Here is an 18,963-nt window from a genome sequence, read left to right as displayed (position 1 = left end):
AAAGTATTTAGAAGATATTTCTTCAGTTTTTTTTTTAAATTTGAAGATCTTTCATGTTAATTATGGTTTGTGGGAGATCATTGAACAACCTTAGAATAACGCAATTTAATGTTCGCTCTCCTAAGTAATTTGAATTTCGGGGAACGACCAGGGAGCTCTTAGTTTTATATTCCGGACCAAAAAAATGATCTACAATCAATTTGTAGTCACAAAGTTGTTTTACCGGCAGGACATTGCAGAATTTAAAATTTACACCTTCGCCCATATGTTTCGCCTCACGGATTATTATATTTGGTACAATCCCCTTTAACATTTCGTGTTGACCATTCCAGGAATCTGCGAGGCGAACTTATCTCCATTCGATTTCGTTTTTTATGATTTTTACCCGACAGTAAGGCATCGAGTCAAAAACTTTCGTCTGGGATTCTAGTTCTATTTCACACACACAGGCGGCCTCCGTGGTGTAGTGGCACATGGAAGGTCCCGGGTTCGATTCTCGATGAGAACACAAAAACTATATGTGATGTGTGCTGTGATTCACCACTATAATCGGGCCTCCTGGCCTGTTGTGGTGCAAAAAAATAAATAATAACTTGATTGTAATCTTCATCCGCCCGGACACTGAGAAAAACTTGTGATGAAAATCGGTAGGTATATCTAGTAATAGTTCTACATTATCTCTAGGTATATCTCTATCAATTTGTAGAAACTTAAGCTAACTCTGAAACTATGATAAGATTAGTATTTTTGTACTTGTGTCTAGTACTGGTCTGTTAGCAAAAGCTGGCGCGAACAATATATTTACACATCGCGTTTGTGAGTTTGTGTAGTACCAACCTATCTGTGAATAAGCGCACGGTATGACGTCGTACGGCATACGCGTTATGAAAATGCATGTATTCATGAATAATATTACGGGTGCGTGTGAAAATAAGTTGTAAAAAAACAATAGTACCGTAAAAGAAAAATTAAATTCATACAGGGTAAGATAGTTTTCCCACAGAATCTCATCCCTCAAAAAACTCATCCCTCAATATGGAGCGTTATTTAAGGAGACAGCGACAGTTACAATTATGGAAAGCATCTATTTTACCATCGCGTAAAGGTGTCGTAGGTTACTGATGCTGTTACTGGTATGATTATTTTTACTGGTAAAATCGACATAGTAAATATACCATAAATTAAATAAATTGAGGCGTTTTTCCCAGATGTACCAAAATTGCATGATGACAGATATTATAAAATATATACAGGTTGGTTCTGCGTTTGACCGAACCGATCAGTAATCAGCCGTCGATCGACCGACGCGAATTGACTTTTTTGTGACCTATGTTTATTTTGTTTGTTGGTTTAATAAGAGCTTTTCCTGAAAGGGCAAATTCGCTGCGATTCTCTCGTGCATAATATGCGCGACCGTTGCGTCCAGAAGGAGCGTACCAACGCGTGAGCATTTGGGGACGAATTAAGTCAGTAGAAAACATGGAGTTGAACGAATCGCACTTGGTATGTGCACTCGCTCTGAAGTTCATGTGTCAACTGGACGCAACAAGGCATCTCTAGTATCTCGATTCACGCGCAATACGCGCGAATCCATCGTGAGTCTGGCCAAGTGCACGTGATTTACGCGCGTATTTTGTATTCGCGCGATGCTTGTGGACGCTATGTATTGGCACCTAGTATCTCGCTAACGCGTGGAACGTTTCGCCCCTTCTGGACAAGCTCTTAGAGTTTAGAATAAAATGTAAAACGATCTCTTAGGGCTTGTCCAGAAGGGGCGAATTCAACGCGAAACGTTTCGCGTAAATTCATTCGCGCGTTAGCAAGATATTAGGCGCCAATACATCGCGTCCACAAGCATCATACGAATACAAAATACGCGCGTAAATCACGTGCATTTTGCCAGACTCATGTTTGATTCGCGTGTATTGCGCGCTAGTCGAGATTCTAGAGACGCCATGTTGAGTCCAGTTGACGCGCGAACTCCAGACCGAGTGCGCTTCGTTCAACTATATATTTTCTACTCAATTTCGAATCAATTCGTCCCCAAATGATCGCGCGTTGGTATGCTCCTTCTGAACGCAACGGTCGCGCGTATTACTCACGAGAGAATCGCAACAAATTCACCCTTTCTGGAAAAGCTCTTAGAATTTAGAAAAAAATGTAAAACGACCACTGGTATTTAAATATACTTTCTCATTCAATCTACTCGTGTAGATGTAGGCACTGTTATTTTTTCTTTCGTAAAAACATTCTATTATCTTTTAACTGTATTGTATTATGACTTTTTTTGGCTTTCTAACTGTCGTAATTTTTTTCTTATAAATATAGATTTACGCATAAATATAATACACATGGTTGCCAAATGCATATTTTTCACTCATTATTATAGGAATGACCTGAACGGAAACGAAACGTATTGGTAAGGATCAAGCTAGTTATTTAACATATTATTTTTAATTAATTATAATACACATAAATTTAATCATAATTGATCATCCCGGAAAGGGAAATTATGTAAATAAATAATTATATTTTCTTTTATACTATAGGTGTGTATGCATTTTCTCCAATATAACTTGTTTAATGCAGTTTAATTCACTATATTATTTCCTATTATGATTAACACAAAATATTAAACATAAAATTTACTCTGATAAAAGTAAAAAACAAATTACATTTTCATAACCCATTGTTTTTTTTTTCATAAACACAACCCTCTAATTTCTAATCCAAGGGAGATTTAAAGGAAGATGGCGCATTTGGTTTAAATTTAATATTAGCTACTTTTTTAAAATCGACACCTATAGATTTAAAATGCGTTTGTATCAGTTTTGTGAACGCGCCAGCACTTTTAATCGATCTGTACCTTCAGGTATATTATAATATGTTTGTAGGTAGGAACTACGAACTAATCTGTTTATTTTATTTACCTTACGGTTTATCTACATATCCATTCCCAGAGGATTCTATAGTCAACTTTTGAAATTTATAACAAATATGCATACCTTATCGTTGATTTTGCAATGCCAAAATTTATTTACCAACAGTATATCAAATGATAGCACTCAGGTAATGTCATAAATTTAAAACTGTACATATGTTAAAATATTTGAATCTAGTTGTGGATCCGAGGTTTAAACCCCCCTCTACCCCAACTCAATTTCCATTTTCTAATTTAGTGTCACAATTGAAACATATTTTTGTAAATTTATGTTTCATGTAAATTTTATTCATCATATTTTATTATTTGTTTTTTATTTTATAAATTTATTGCATAAAATTAGTATACATATTTTATAACAGGGAATCAATATAAAATGAAAACGGAGTGTACTCTGTTTATGATAGTCTCCATCTAACATAGCTCAGCCTGTTCTAAGATGGAGATTTTTTATCTTTTAGAGCAATAAAACAATAACATAAAAAAAAAAAACTAAAATCACCAACTTAATTATAAATGCCTAGCTAATCAAATGTAATGTAATATTATTATTATTATTATGAATAATATACTAGCAGCTATTAAGCCGATGCGTGTATATCAAGTGTACATGGTTATTGAACGATTTGATTTCGATTGATTTTTTTCTTAGAGAAACTACCATTTTAATTGCTCTTCTCTGGACTTTCTCCAATAACTCCATATCTTTTTAAAAAATATTTTTTTTTATTACGAAACTTATTTAGACTATAAATAATTTGTAAGTAAATAAACAGCATATTGTACATGTAAACACGGTCTTATTATTTTCATTATCGCTGACATTCCGTTGAGGAATTCTCTGAAATACATTAAGTGGGACTAAGGGCCAGATGTGCAAGAGAGACTTCGATAGAATTTTTGCATAACGTTCAGTCTATAAATTGACTGAACGCATCTATGAGATTGTTGCGAAACACACAATAAAAGGCATACCTACAAAAACAATGGTACCACCGCAAAACAGTGGGCAATGCATTTGGGTAACTCCACGAGGTGCGGGCCGCACGAGCAGGTGGCCCTTGACATCCGAGGTGCCTACAAACTGGTGACTTCCGACCTGGCGTGGGTAACTCAATTTTGAAAAAAAGACAGTTTAAGCGCTTTGAACATTTAAGCTGCAGCTCAAATTTCTAATAGGCAGCTCACAGCGGTACATTGCGAATTTCGTTCGAATCGTACGTGTACGCGACATTTTATAGATTATTAAATATCAGGTCAGCTGATTCAGTGTGTTAGCCGTGATTCTGTGAACCATACATTTATTTAAGCCGAACTGTGCGACTAGTATCGTTCGTCTCACTGCCATGGCCGTTTCGCCCTGAGCTCGCGACTCGCTGCAGTTGCGTGAAATAATGTGAGCTGATCTGCGAGCCGGTTCAAAACTCCAGCCCAAAAATAATCTTGAGTCACCCATGCCTACTTCCGACGTCCCGTTCCCGCACCTCCAACAAAAATGATCAAGATGTTCATTCAATTGGTGTACCAATGTAGTGCTCTATGCACCGTTAGGTGCAAAAAGGAAAATGATAATGATGATGTTTGTAATAATATGTTCAGAGGGAGAAAGTTCTAACGAACAAATGATTACATAAGTTCCTTAGTTCACACAATGTTAATCGTTATAAGTAAGTGTTAATTTTATTTCACAATATTGAACAACAATGGACATCGGCAGCCGTGATCAGGTAACTGGATGCCTCTGAAATAATACATTTGGGTCTCAAAAAATTATGTGTCCAGGTGAATGAAGAATACAGTTCTGTCTGCATGAAAGAGAACCAGAACCCTGGATGAGTGTTTTTGACTTGATGCCTACTCTCAGGCAAAAACCATGAAAAAGGAAATTGTGTAGAGATTAAGTCTGCCTCGCAGTGTAGTGGTAGGCGTATTCGCTTACAATGTTTGAGTTCGCAGGATCGATTCCTGTGAAGGTTGTTATGAAATATTGGATTTAAAAGATTTTTCACTGTCCCCGGACCTGTACCTGGAGCGGATGATGATCACCTTACCTTCCATGTAATCAAATTAATAAAATACGCTGCAATTGAGTAACAATGCAGTACTCAATGCACCACTGGGTGCGAATAGAGAAGATGATGGACCTCAAAAACATCTCTATTAAATATACATTTTCTGTAAGTGTATGAACAATAATGTTTTTCTTAGGCATTCAGAATGTCATATTAACTATGGCAGTCTTGGCATCTACAGGTCTCTCTCAATCTGCCTATGTTTAACATCCATATTTTGTAATTCCCCAGTTCAAAACATTTTGTTTATGTGATATTATCTTGTTTATTACGTCGTAAGTATAGATACATAATTAATTAATTGGGAAAATTAGTATTTCATGTTTAAAATAAAAACTTTGTGGTATAAAATGTTTATTTATTATTTTATCAATCATTCACCAATGATGTTATACATCACAATTAAAATATAATAAAATATACCCTTGACAACAAGATAAATACAATATAGTTATAAAAATATTGGATGCACTCTTGGGGAGCATTATAGCAATATACAAGCGTACATAATTCTATTTTTGTTTAGAGTTTCTCATCAACATTTTGGGTGTGCTCAAATGCTCGAAGACAAGTACAATGTATTTGAATGTTTACTAAGATGTGTTAGTGCCTGTCGATGAACCAAGAAAACATAAATTTCGTTAGTAGGCACGCTAGAATATTTTTATAAAGGTTTATTAAAGATTTGAAAAGACTACTGAACTTTACCCTTAGGGGAGTTAATAGGGTATTCATTTTTCATCTACAAGAGGAAGTATATGATAAGTTGTGAATATCATACTGTTTTGGTAAAGAACTCAATGGAGTATAAAATTATTTTAGGTGGCAGTCAGATAAAACTCAGTTTTATGAAAAAGGAATTTTTCATTCCGATTTGGGATCCGCGGTGTTTTGCTGCAAGGATTGTTCCAGATAGGTTTGGAGGACACTACAACCTCTCAAAGTACGAGGCTTTACTCTTATGGCGAATCTTCTTTAAAAAATATTGAAACACAACGTAGAGACCTTGTTGTAACCAATCACTAAACAATCCATTTGAATTTTGGTGTTGCCGTCTTAATCAATAACTTATAGTTCTGAATTTTTCCAATTTCTACCCTTTTTGACTGTATATACCGGCCCATCAATTAGGTGTTGCAATCACACGAACCAAAGATAAATATTGACAGTTTAGTTATGATTTTATTGTTATTGATTTGAGTAGCTCATGAAATAAAAACAGTATAACTCTTTGGCCTTCAGAGTGCTAAACCCTCGATATGAAGGCTCTTATATAATATCATAGAGCACCTTTTTACAAGTACAAGACAGACAAAATATTGTCTTGTTCATTTATATATCATATATAATTTTACGTAAATTGAAGTACATAACATTTTATCAGCCTTAAAAAATGCAGTACCTTAAATAATAGGAGCGTAAACAATTGATACTTTTAAATAAACAGTATCACACTGTAAAGGTTAAGGATGATATCATTGTGATGTTTTATTATGAATAAACTCTTTGATCAGAGATTGGCCAATCACCATCTTCTGAACGTCCGTCACACCTCCATAGATTTGGGTCACTCTGGCATCTCTGAAACAAAACATCCATTATAAAAACAAAAAATGAAGTATTATTCTAAATAATAAAATAACAGTTCTTAAATCTTTTAGCATAGACAAAGTGCTTTAAATGTCAACAGGGCAAAGCCCTTATTGCGTGCAAATTAAAAAATATCAAGGTTTACTTTGCAGATGATATTAAATCTGAGTTTTTTTTTTATATCTGTTATCGAATTATCTCTGTCTCGTTTCATTTTTATTGTCTTTGTATAGTAAGACACCAAATAAATTCCATAGCTGTTTTTTTGTAAGATTAATGCCAAACTAAAAATTTTATGTTTATCATCATAGAATTAGAATAGTCCAGAAACCGCATACGCCCATCAAACTGAATCTGACTAAACTACTCACAAATGAATAGTTTTACATTTTGGGCATTAAGTACTCTGTAGACGTCGCTTAGTACGCAACTGCCGATTTAAATTCAACTATGCCGTGTTGTGTCGTTCGCAAGTATCAAAATACTGCTGCGATTAATTAATTTCATGTGTAAGAAGCCAATTCACAAGTAATACTTTTTAAGAATTCAAACATTTTACCATCTGTTAGATTGTTAAATAAAAGTACGTGGACATTTTGTTAGTATTGCCAGGGTAGTGGAATTTTTTACCTCGCTTTCTATTAATCAGCCTTAGTTTAATATTAATTTACTTAATTGCCAAGTGATTATTTCATGTTTTTTTTATATGTTTACCTAATAAAAGTAACTGTTTTTTTTTTAAATATATTTCAACCAGTAAAATATTTTTTTACACTTTTAGCATTATATTAAAAAAATTATTTTTTTTACAATAACTAAAATCCCACCAAGCCACTTTTTGTGGCTTGTTGTAAAATATAATATAACATAACACAAAATTATCTTATATTTGTGTATATTGTTCACAGTCTGGCAACATTACGGGGTCACTTCAGCCACGGACCCCTAGGAAATCAAGCACAATTTTCAAGGACCGCCTTAGTAAAAAGAGTCACGGCCTGCACGCACTCATTTCACTAATTGACCAGCGATGTCATCTTGACGGATTTTCTGTCATATCTGGCGGGTTGGAGTGCTGTTAAAGCAGAAAAATTTCATATTTAACAGGGTAATTGAGATGACGGAATTCCTGGTGGATTTGAAGAAAAAATCTTATTAAGCGTTGCGGCATTTCAAAATGACAAGGTGGCAACACTGTAACTGTCTCACTTCACTTCAGCCAGTCTCGCGCACTGCTCGCTGTCGCACGTTCGCCGTGTTAAGTAAGCATAGCGGTTACGAGACTTTTGGTGGCATGTATTTATTATTATTAAATGGTCCAGAGATAAGACTGCGGACCCCCATACATATATTCGCCGACTCCCAGGGGTCCGCGGACCACAGGCTAAGAAACACTGGACTAAGGGATACATAATTTTTAAATAAAAAATAATAATTAGGTGCGAAGGTTTTCACGGTCACTGTTATCAATATGTTTCTTTTTTTTTTTGGCTACCATTGCAGTAAACTTACCCCGAAGATGGCTCCTGCAATGGTAGCCGAAATGTTGGAACAAATCTAACACACACGGTATCACCCAAAAAAGAAACATCTTAAAAAAATAAAATAATTGGTAAATAGAAATCTTAATAAAATACTTTTTTAAATAAGTTTCGTGACAATAGGGAGGGAGAAATGAGTGCGGAAAAGGGGTTGGAGGGGAAGCAGTTGAGTTCGATGGAAAGTTATTATCAATATCGCACCCCGGGAATAATAGTGGCACAACTCAGAACTAATTTTTATAAAAGAGGCATTACAGACACACTCGACATCTTTTAAAACACTCACCTAGGGTTCTGGTTCTATTTCACACACAAAACTATATTCTTCAACCACCTGGACACGAAGAAAAATAGAAGTAAATAAGTTTTATAAAAATAAAGACTTGAAAATTGGTAAAGAAAAAAACAGTATTTTCAATTTCAATTATTATTATTATAACGTATGATGTTTAAGAGGAACTGTATATAACCTATAGTGTCTCTCTGCCGGCATTCCCTTCACCAGCCCCATCCCTCCCAGTATCTGTACGCAGTGATCCGTGGCCAGCGCCGCGCAGGTGCTGGCCGCCAGCTTGGCCGTGCACGAGAGCCGCGAGGCCGCCGGGTGGACGTGCAGCAGCTCCGCCGCCCGGTACACCAGCAGCCGCGCACCCTCCAGTCGGGTGGAAACCTCCGCCAGTCTGTGCTGTAGCAATTGACAGACATCATGAACTGATAATATCACAACTCAGCTGATATCGATTGTGAATAAAAACTAAATTGTCATTCCGTGGCTAGTGATCAGAGGTCCGAGGTTCAAACCCGTCTACCATAATTGAATTGCCCAATGGCAATCCAATAAAAATGGCCCCGAAAATTGAAATATTTGGGTAAATGTATTGGTGTTTAAATATTGATATGGAAGTACAGTAAAACTTCAATTGCCCGGATTAATTATAATTAACATAACTTCACAAACATCAATCTTAAATCAAATGCCTAATCCTTATTTTTGTGTATGTAAATTAATTTTAGTCTATTTTATTACATCTTATATGTTTTTAATTTCTCTTTTCTTTTCTCAAAAAAAAAATGTAGTTTCTTATGTTTAACTCAATTTTATTTCTTTAAGTCAATCTTTATTCTTATCTTTCACTAAACTTAATCTTTATTATTACTTAAATTGATTTTACACACTTATTTTATATAATTTATGAAAGACGGTGGAGTTCTATAATTGAGAATATATATAAAGAACGTTAGTAATGCTTACTTAAAAAATGTTTGTATTTTATGTATTCTTGTTGAACTTCCAAATAAATAAAAAAAAAATTTAAAAAAAAAAAATCAACAGATGAAAGAATTGATGAAATATAAACAAGCAAAAGTCACTAAACCAAACTTTAGCCACCTTGCCAGATAAAAAACCTTCCAGATATATGAAAATGTATCTGAACAAAAAAAAATACCAATGGAATTTATAAAAAAAACAAGGAGGAATAGTGTTGTATACATAAAACTGGCAAAATACAAAAATCTGATTTTTCCTCAGAGTAAACAAAATGGAGAAAAAAAAGAGAAAAAACAAAATGTCCACCAATTGGTTGCTAACTAACAAACCAACATCGCTTGTTCTATGAAACATAGTGATAGGGCGTCTCTCTAGGTTATGCATTATTTCTCTGAGGAGGTTCTCCAAACTTTCGAATTGCAATTTTTCAAAATGGTGATTTTTGGGTTAGTGACTTGCCTGAATAGCGACGATACTATGTATTGGATTAGAAGATTTGATTAGGACTTACCTGTACTGCAGATATTTGTGATAATGTAGCTCCGAATGCCTGTCTTTGAATGGAATAATCTATTGCGCAATCCAATGCTGCTTGTGAAATACCTGCAATATAATTATTTTGAGAAATATTTGTTTGATAATAACAAATTTGACAAACTTAAAGCATAATTGAATGTTTGAAAAATGCAGGACTGCAGACAAATATTAGAGAAAGAGAAGATCCCATATACATGTGTTTCTTTTAAAAACAAAATAAATGTATTAACAAATAATAGAACAAAGCCCTCATATACTATGCACTGCCAATACGTCCATAACATTATCCCTCACAACGGGACATAAGTTTTCCTTCAAGCTGGTAACCTTAGGGAGACAAGTAAAGGAAACTAAGTGCTATGGCGCAGTTGGTAAGAAGGTCAACTGTGACACGGGCGTCGCAGGTTGGATCCTGTAAGTTGTAAGAAAAAAGAAATCCATAAAAATATTTTTTCTTAATTGGAGTGGGTGTTGGGGTGCATTTTTTATAAATTCGTTCCATATTCTCTACTTCTCACCTGCCGACGAGCCTTTAAAATAGAGGCTTAGCGAATAATTCCTTAAAAAAATTTACAAACATCCTGACAGTTTAAAAAAAAAGATATAATGCGATTAAAATCATTGTGGAGCCCAGAAATCACATAAAAGCATAGACTGTGAAACAAAACAAATTTTTAACAAGCCGAATTTAGCAACGCCTGCAACACAGTACAAATAAGTACATAACGTTACATATACTATCCACACACATAATATCAACCTGATGATAGATACTGTAATGCGACTGAAAACATCGGAAAAGAGTGTGAACAACACAGGGCATAATAACCCAGAAAAACTCATTGTACATCTGAACAGCTACAGAAATTCAAAAAATGTAACCGTCCCTCTCTTTTGCACTAAAATATTATGGTATCATTTTATTATTTCAACACTGAATAATATTTACCAGTCTGAAGATGCCCGCTAGAGCGTGAAAGCGCTAATTGGAAGTTAAATTAAAATGGAAGTGCACCGAGTATTTTAATTAATAACTTGCACAAAGTATATGTATAAATAATCCATTCAACTTTTAATTATAAACTATTTCTGACATTACAATATTTTGAGTTTTTCCAAATGTTTGTAGACAAAAGGCTCGATTTCACCGAGATTCCAGTTTCCCTTCTCTAAAATGTTCTCCATCCCTGTTGTATCTCTCTCTATCGGATGGCGCTACAGTCCATATCGAGCTTTGGCCTCCCGCAACTTTGGCCTCCAACTCTGTCTGTTCTCAGCCGCCGTCTTCCAATTCACCAACTGGAGAAGCTGCGCTGCATCCTTTCTCAGTTAATCCTCCCATCTCAGCCTGGGTCTTCCCACTGATCTCCTTCCACCCGGGTGTCCGCTCATTAATCTTTTAGGGACACGTGAGTCAGGCATTCGCTGTACATGTCCAGCCCATCTTAATCTAAGCAACTTTATATGTGCCGAGATGCTTGGGGCCTGGTATGTATTGTACAGCTCTTCGTTATACCGAATGCGCCACTGATTATTCTCTCTCGCTGGTCCGCAGATTCGTCGGAGTACTTTTTGTTCAAAAGTGTCCAGTATTTCAGTCATCTTCACTGTCAGTGTTAGCGCCTCACACCCATTTGCCAATACAGTCCCTGCTGTATATCTGATATAATTAATCATGAAATTCTCCCTTCAATAAGATTAATTTTATCAGTTAATTTTTTTTTTAAAAATCATAAGAGTTGTTTTCCCTGCAAAGGATCAGTCAATATGCATGTCTTTTTGAAATAATTGGTGCACACAAAGAACTTTTGCAATAAATTAATCGGAAAATTAAAAATACATTAATATTAGTGAAAGCGATGGCAGTCACTACTCATAGGTACAACTTTCCAGTGTTTATTTGTATCTCTCAACAGTATTTTGTTTTAAAATAAAGAAATATCTGTACCTAATGCTTGTGCGGATATTCCTATTCTGGCTTGATCCAACTGTGTCATGGCTATTTTAAACCCCTCTCCGATTTCACCCAAAATATTGTCTCGGTGAATTCTCACATCTTCAAGAGTCACATTACACGACGACAGTGCTCTAAAACCACAAATAAAAATGATAATTACTCACTCTAAACTACTTCTATAATTTACTCATTAACAGGAAAAGAGCAGCTGTACCTTATTCCAATAAGATCGTCTTTAGGCCCGAGAGTGATTCCAGGTGAGTCTAGTGGTAAAAGAAAAGCTGTAAAAAATATGCAAAATTAAGATATTATGGTATTTTAAAATTATCATAAACAAATAAATTATAAACATGCCTTTCTTCTAACTAGAAACTAAAGCCATATAAAATGTACATCATTCAAGATACCCGGGCCTCGATAGCAGATTATTAAAAAGTATTTAAACATTCAGATTCTTTTCAAAACAATGTTCTTTTTTGTTATTCTGCTATTTATTGTTTGTGAATAAAAAAGTACAGACTCGATAATATTATTTATTGCTTTGCTTCCTATTTAACTGTATACCCCTGGGTCAAATGGTCATCACGTTTGTATGCCACGCTCGATTCCCGGCATGGTGGACATGCAATGTATTAAATTTTTTACAGCAAAGAAATGTTTGCATTCTTATGATTTATCCAAATATTGTCATTTTTGGGGTCAATTTCAAAGAGTTTATAAATAATGACGTTGATATTTTCTAACAGTGAGTAAATAACTCATTTTTAGCAAATAAGAATCAAGTTAGGGTAGAGCAGAGTTCAAAACTCAGATCTTTGATCTGTGAGTCTGCGACACTAGCTCTGGGACTGGGATTGGGATAACAACCCATTTCAAAATGGTATTTTTACACCAGAATACTTTAAAGACCTGCTGTTGGTGGACAAATGCAGCGTCCTATACACCATTAGATGCGGAAAGGGAACGACGATGATTTTTAAAATTCTCAACGTGTTTAAAAACTATTTTTTTTATTATGTTATGCACAAATTATTAAGTGCACCACACCTGTTATTCCTCGATGTTTTTTAGTTTTATCGACAGAAGCAAATACTACTATTGCTTTTCCATCATGCGCTGAAGTCACCCATGACTTGGTTCCATTGAGAATCCAATAATTTCCATCAAGTGTGGCAGTAGTTTGGATATTAGCTACATCGCTACCCGCATCTGAAAATGAAATGAAAGGTTTGAATTTGGAAAAAGTAAGGACATCTACGGCAGCTTCATAACTTACACATATAAGCTATGCTACGAACTCTATATTATGGTAGTCATGTGATGACAGAGAAACTAGATTATACATAAAAATGTATTATATTGAATACTAAACAGTGGGGCGAAGCCGACTGACAAGTTTTGAGAGGCATGGGTACAACTTAGAGAAAAGAAGTTTATTTTCACAAAATCAGGGCATTATCCCACTTTTTACATCATTGTAATGTATGCATTACCATGATTTTGCTGATTCATCACCCGCATCTGCTAAAGTCAGGCTTCCCAGCGTAAACGGGAGGCCACCCTGCCAAGCAGAGCCAAAAAGCAAAGCCGAAAGGTAGAGGCACGATGGCACAGATAAGTCGACCTCAATACCCCTTAAAATAATTTTCTACACAGGGTGGAGAGACGGAATAAAATATTCTCTGACGATATTCTCTGTTAAGAGACTGGAGCTCAACTCGTTTAATATTCTAAAATTACAGCCTTATAAAGCGTCGCACATCGGGCTTGGTGGAGCGGGCCATAACGCTGTGCCGACCGGCTCGGAGTGGAGAGGGTTATACTACCTTCGCCACTCTAGGTACCATGTCGGCCGCAGGTCTCGTAAATACCGGCACGCTCCACCCGTACGGGCTATACACATTTATTCATTTTCATAGCGGCCCTTCTTGGGCTTATAACAGGGCAAATAACTATCAAGAGGGTCCAGGATTCAGCTAACAGATACCGGGGTTCCTAGCTAATTTTTCCTTAATTTTACATATTTGTTTGTGCGTCTGGAACAACCATGTTCTGAAAATTTAAAAAAAGATGGCGGCCGTCAGCAGCAATACATCAATAAAGGGGATCTCTGAAGTTTTCCAATGATTTTTAGCACATTTCGATGGGTATGGCTGCAATTTCAATGGTCTATCGTGTAGTTGTAATATTGAAAATTTTGTTTATTAATAGCTCCAAAGAGATAAAAATGGACAACGTCACTTTAGAAAAAAGTTGTTTTTGGAGAGATTTTCTGAAGCTCTCCTGACAGCAATTTTAGCGGTTTGCATAGTCAATGACATGCAATTTTTGAACAGGCATTAATTTGCCATTCTTCATGAAAATTTCTGTTCAAAGAGTGATTTGAACTAAAACAGTGTCCCTAAAGCAACCCTCAAAACTCGTCAGTCGACTCCGCCCCACCCTGTATTTTATATGACCAGCAACTAGATCAAATATATTAGAAGAATAAAGTACAAGTTACCAACTAGGTTCACTGAGGGCGAAACAGCCGACTGTCCCGTTGGTAAAGGGAACCAGGAACTGCTCCTTCTGGGAATCAGAGCCCCGGCGGTCCAGCAGGTTGGCATACAGACAGTTGTGGATGGATAGCAGCACCCCCGTGCTGGCGCAGGCAGCAGACAGCTCCTCCACGGCCACAGCCAGAGACAACGTATCTAGACCCTGGCCCCCGTACCTCGGAGACACGCACATACTCATCAAACCCAAGGCACCTAGTTTGTTTATCTGTAAACAAGAAAGTTATAAGAGGCTGCTTGGACGATTAGGGTTTTTACACAGGATTGTACCTACTGTTGGTATTTCGACAGTTAGCAGAAAATAGGCTTTTTTTATTTAGTTTGTCCTTTAACAATTCCAATACATCTTGGTATAAAATTAATGACATTTTTCGTGAATTCGCTTGTAACAAATGCCATCCTGTATTCATTTTCTATGTACATGTAAACGACCCCTTATAGTTGAATTATATAAACTGTTACATTAAAAAACGGGTTTGAAAATTTTATAAACAGTTATAAGCAATTTTGGGAAAATGCAGGCACTCTTATTGAGTTGACAAGAAAATATTGAGATCACAATTTTATCAGTAGGTACTATCATTAATCAGTTATTATGTATCTGATAAAACTGTCATGGATTATGCCAGGAATTTTAATCGGATATGAGTTGACCTGTTCTTTAGGAAAAACAGCATCCTTGTCCAGTTTAGCTGCAACAGGACGTAGCTCCTTCCTCGCGAAATCTCGGCAAGTTTTCTGTATGAGGAACTGCTCCTGCGTCAGGAGAGTTGTGAAGGACCGAACCGGTGCTGCGCACTGGCAAATTCTCCTCCCAGAAAAAGCTGAAACAACCACAAATAAATATTTTTTGTATATATTATCAATTAAAACTTCAATTAGGTTTTATTTTTCATTAGCCACCTCCTTCGTGACCTCCATGGTGCAATGTCAATGATACTTGACCCACACACGGAAGGTTACGGGTTCGATTCCCGTCGAGAACACAAAAATTCTACTTGATTTTTCTCAAGCCTGGTGTTCCATGCCGTAATTGACCACTGTAATTGGGAATCCTGGCTTAAAAAAAAATACAAGAAATCAAGTGCTTTTATTAATTTAATCTGGTATAAAATAATTTTCCTATATTTAAAGGATTCACCTTTCAATTGCTGTCTCAATTTAGTACAAAACAAAGGTTCCATATAGTTGGAACATGGTTAATTTCAGGGCGCCGTGGCGCAGTTGGTTAGACGGCCAACTGTGAAACTGGCTTTGCGGGTTAGATTCCCGCCAGTTGCAAGAAAAAAGTTCCAAGAAATATTTTTTTTCTCAATTGGTCTGGTTGTTGTGGTGTATTTTTCATTACCTCCTTCCATATGCCCTCTATCCCACCTGCTGACAAGCCTCAAAATAGAGGCTTAGCGAGTTATCCCTTTAAAAAAAACACAGTTTTACAAACTGGGTTGTGTTTGTCATAAGCAATTGAAATCATCCACATGATATTTAATATTCTACTAACCTATTCATCAACCTGTTAAATTATTCATTAAACAAAATGGTAGACTTTGATACACTGTATTAATGTGGTAAAAAACAAAGCATGTTAATAAAGTACAGTAGATTACATTTACCTACAACATTATTTATTATAATATGAAATAATATAATATATGCTTACCAGTCAAAGATGCCCACATCACATTAAAGTTCATTTTACCGACACTAATAGTGCACACAAAAACAAACCAACTTTATTGTATGAGCAAAAAACTGAGATAAGATTATGAGGAGTAAACACAAAACGTTCGCACATTATGAATTCGTAAAGTAGTCGGAAACGGTTACGCATTCAAACAGGTAGGTAATAAATGATTTCTGATTTCAGTGATTATTGTAATCGACTGAATAATATTGAACGTTTAAAATACAAAAGCGGTTTGCTATCGCCGGATCAGCTGATGAGGAAATAACTGATAAAGTATAAATCCTTAATTTCACTATCATAAAATTATATCATAATATTGTGTTTGTATCAAGATAGGAATTTTATGTTTTCAGAATTATGAACGACCAAGCAACTGACATTTCTGTCAGTGTCAATGTCAAGTCAAATGTCAAAATGACAGTGTCAAAAGTCAAAATTTGTGTATTGCCCGTATTGGAGTGTTTTCCTTTTATTTAGGGCGATTGAGCGAACATCGACTAATCATCATCCATCAAAGATGTTGAGTCGATATCATTATTCATAAAAAAGTATATTAGCCATAGCTTTTAATACTTACTAGAATTATTTTTAGTAATAAATATATACCTACCTTTATGCCACTTCACAGCAGGCGTAAGCAGAAATAATGGAATGCTGCATCTTTCAAAACATCTCATGTAGTGTAGGTTTTTTTTACAAATTGCTATTTAATAACCCGTATTTTAGTAAAAATAAAATAAACACAAATCAAACGCCGACTTGTAGATCTAGTAGGTATTGAACGTATCTACATTACCTTGTAATTTTTCGAGCCAAATGGTTTAGGTAGGTAGGAAGAAATTGCCTAGGCAATGTAAAGCTATGTTTTTTTGCCCGATATGTAAAACTACAATTTGTATTATTATTTTTCCAAAATTATTTTAAATCTCCGTCAAAAAAATCTATACGCAAAATGGAATCGAGTGGAAACGACTCGAGCAAGTACCTAATTTTTGCGAAAATATGTATCATGGCAACATTAAAAAAGAGAACGATCATTGCAAACTTCAGTCCGGTGGAATTTTTCAACGGCGGTCGCAATCGTTCTAGAAGTACTTCGTGCGTGTGGAATTTCGCGAGTTAAAAGTGCGGTTGTCAAAAGTATTTTTTACGTTTTGTGATATATTTTGGAAGTATTATAGAAATTAAGAAGTTAAAGTGAGTTGTAGTATGCCATTTAAGAGAACCGGATTTGTAAGTATCTTATCATTCTTTCGCTCGGTTTGGTCCATTTTCTCGAATATTACGCTTATCATTTCTTGAATGAACCCTTTTCTAACATTATGCCTTTACTTAACCCGACTTTAACAATTATTTTAGAATAACTGCCTCATATTTGTGATTACTAAACCATTTATCGCTTAGATGTCAAATATTTTTCTTCCTCATTTCATGTGGAGAATGTGGTCCTTAAAACATAATCCGTGTCTAATAATCTACATGTTTCATAATGTTAAGGTTTTCTTCAGAATTCTCATCGCTCACTGTTCGCCTTGTAGCTCTCCAAATAAAAAGACTTTCATTTTAAGCTGGAATTGGCAAAGATCCAAGTTTTTACAGATCCATCTCGCATCAGATTAATCTCCATAATGTTTGTGAATATTTGATCAGCAGCGTGCCCATTATAAAGAATATTCCATCTTTCGCAGGAAAGAGTGGGAAAATATCTTACAGCAGAAAGTAACCAATACTATCGAGTGCATTTTTGAGTGTTGCCTGTGTAACAGCCTGTCTGCAAGGTTAGTGCTCTTTGTTTACATTTTATTCCTCGAGTTGATACCGTGTTCTGCCCGCTGTGAGTTGTGACACCCCCTGCGTACATGTGCCCCGCTAACTCCTCACTAACAACACCCGGCCGCCTATTGTTGTTCGCCAATTAGAACTCGCAAGTCTGTGAAGCAACCGGGTGCGAATATATGCAATTGTATCATAGGCACTCTTAATACTTCACACACTGGAAGTCGAACAAAAATGTATGCTTTTTATTGTTTCAGCAGCACAGCTACAGGTCTAAAGGCCCAATTGTGATGAATCGCAACATTTAAAAAATATTATTTTTTTCTCAATCTCGTGTATGAAAAAATCTGAAAAGACAGCATGACCGATAAAGTATCAACTCAAAACTATATTGCACGGTTACAAACATAATTAAAGAGTTTTTCTTGTTAACTATGTAAAAGCTTATGCATTGAATATTTTAAATTCATCTTGAAACGGTGTAAAATTAACCGTGTTATTTATGTTGAGCTATATATGATACTTTGTTAATTTCATTTATCAAACTAGTCAGTAGCTTATCTTTGGTTTTTCATTAAGTACACACGGATTTGATAAGTTAAGTAAAATAACATGGTTTATTAGTGTAATTAATTAAATTGTATATTATTATTGTATATTTATGTATTGAATAAGTGATCTGTTGTAGATTTAGACTAACCATTTTAAAGGGCAAGTAGTTGGGAGGTTTGGGTGAGTTTTGCGCAGTAGTTTGTGCCTTTATATTATGTCTACTGCTTAAATGTTATCCTGTAATACCAACTTTATACTAAGTATTTATCGATTTAAACACCTTAAACTCTTAAAAGGTAGTGTAAAAAAAACCTTTGCGCGCGGTTATATAACATACAATATTACTACAAGCAAAAGATGGAATATGCTGAAGTTCAGACAGCATAGAGAAACAAAGACATACTGTTTTATAATTCATTTTCATAATTTATAAAAATATAATTTAGCAAAATTGTAATTGCCCTGTTGTAGCACAAAAAAAA

General features: G+C 35.4%; 1 protein-coding gene across 6 annotated transcripts; it reads right to left on the bottom strand.

Moving 5' to 3' along the window:
• Positions 1-5,350: 5,350 nt before the first annotated feature.
• On the bottom strand, positions 5,351-16,937 carry LOC148274008 (short-chain specific acyl-CoA dehydrogenase, mitochondrial-like). Of its 6 annotated transcripts, none has more exons than XR_015824396.1 (10): positions 16,764-16,937; positions 15,121-15,290; positions 14,416-14,674; positions 12,956-13,117; positions 12,123-12,189; positions 11,900-12,039; positions 9,926-10,017; positions 8,615-8,824; positions 6,082-6,594; positions 5,351-6,035 (listed from the first exon to the last, which is right to left on the bottom strand). XR_015824396.1 is itself a non-coding variant. In XM_088237754.1 (9 exons), the coding sequence occupies exons 1-9, from the start codon at positions 16,828-16,830 to the stop codon at positions 6,489-6,491; spliced, it is 1,278 nt and encodes a 425-aa protein (XP_088093880.1). In that variant the 5' UTR covers positions 16,831-16,911; the 3' UTR covers positions 5,351-6,488. The 6 variants fall into 6 exon arrangements, 3 of the variants coding, with proteins under 3 accessions (XP_088093880.1, XP_088093881.1, XP_088093882.1); XR_015824397.1 differs by having other exon boundaries at positions 8,615-8,829; positions 14,412-14,674; positions 16,764-16,932; XR_015824395.1 differs by lacking the exon at positions 16,764-16,937 and adding an exon at positions 16,127-16,575 and having other exon boundaries at positions 8,615-8,829.
• Between the last annotated feature and the right edge of the window lie 2,026 nt (positions 16,938-18,963).

Source organism: Micrasema longulum, unplaced genomic scaffold (assembly GCF_059751315.1).
Source record: "Micrasema longulum isolate JH-2025_06_02 unplaced genomic scaffold, ASM5975131v1 h1tg001779l, whole genome shotgun sequence".
In the NCBI taxonomy this organism is placed as follows: Eukaryota; Metazoa; Arthropoda; class Insecta; order Trichoptera; family Brachycentridae; genus Micrasema; species Micrasema longulum.
The sequence above is the reverse complement of the archived record's forward strand: the minus strand, read 5'-3'. Positions and strand labels throughout refer to the sequence as shown.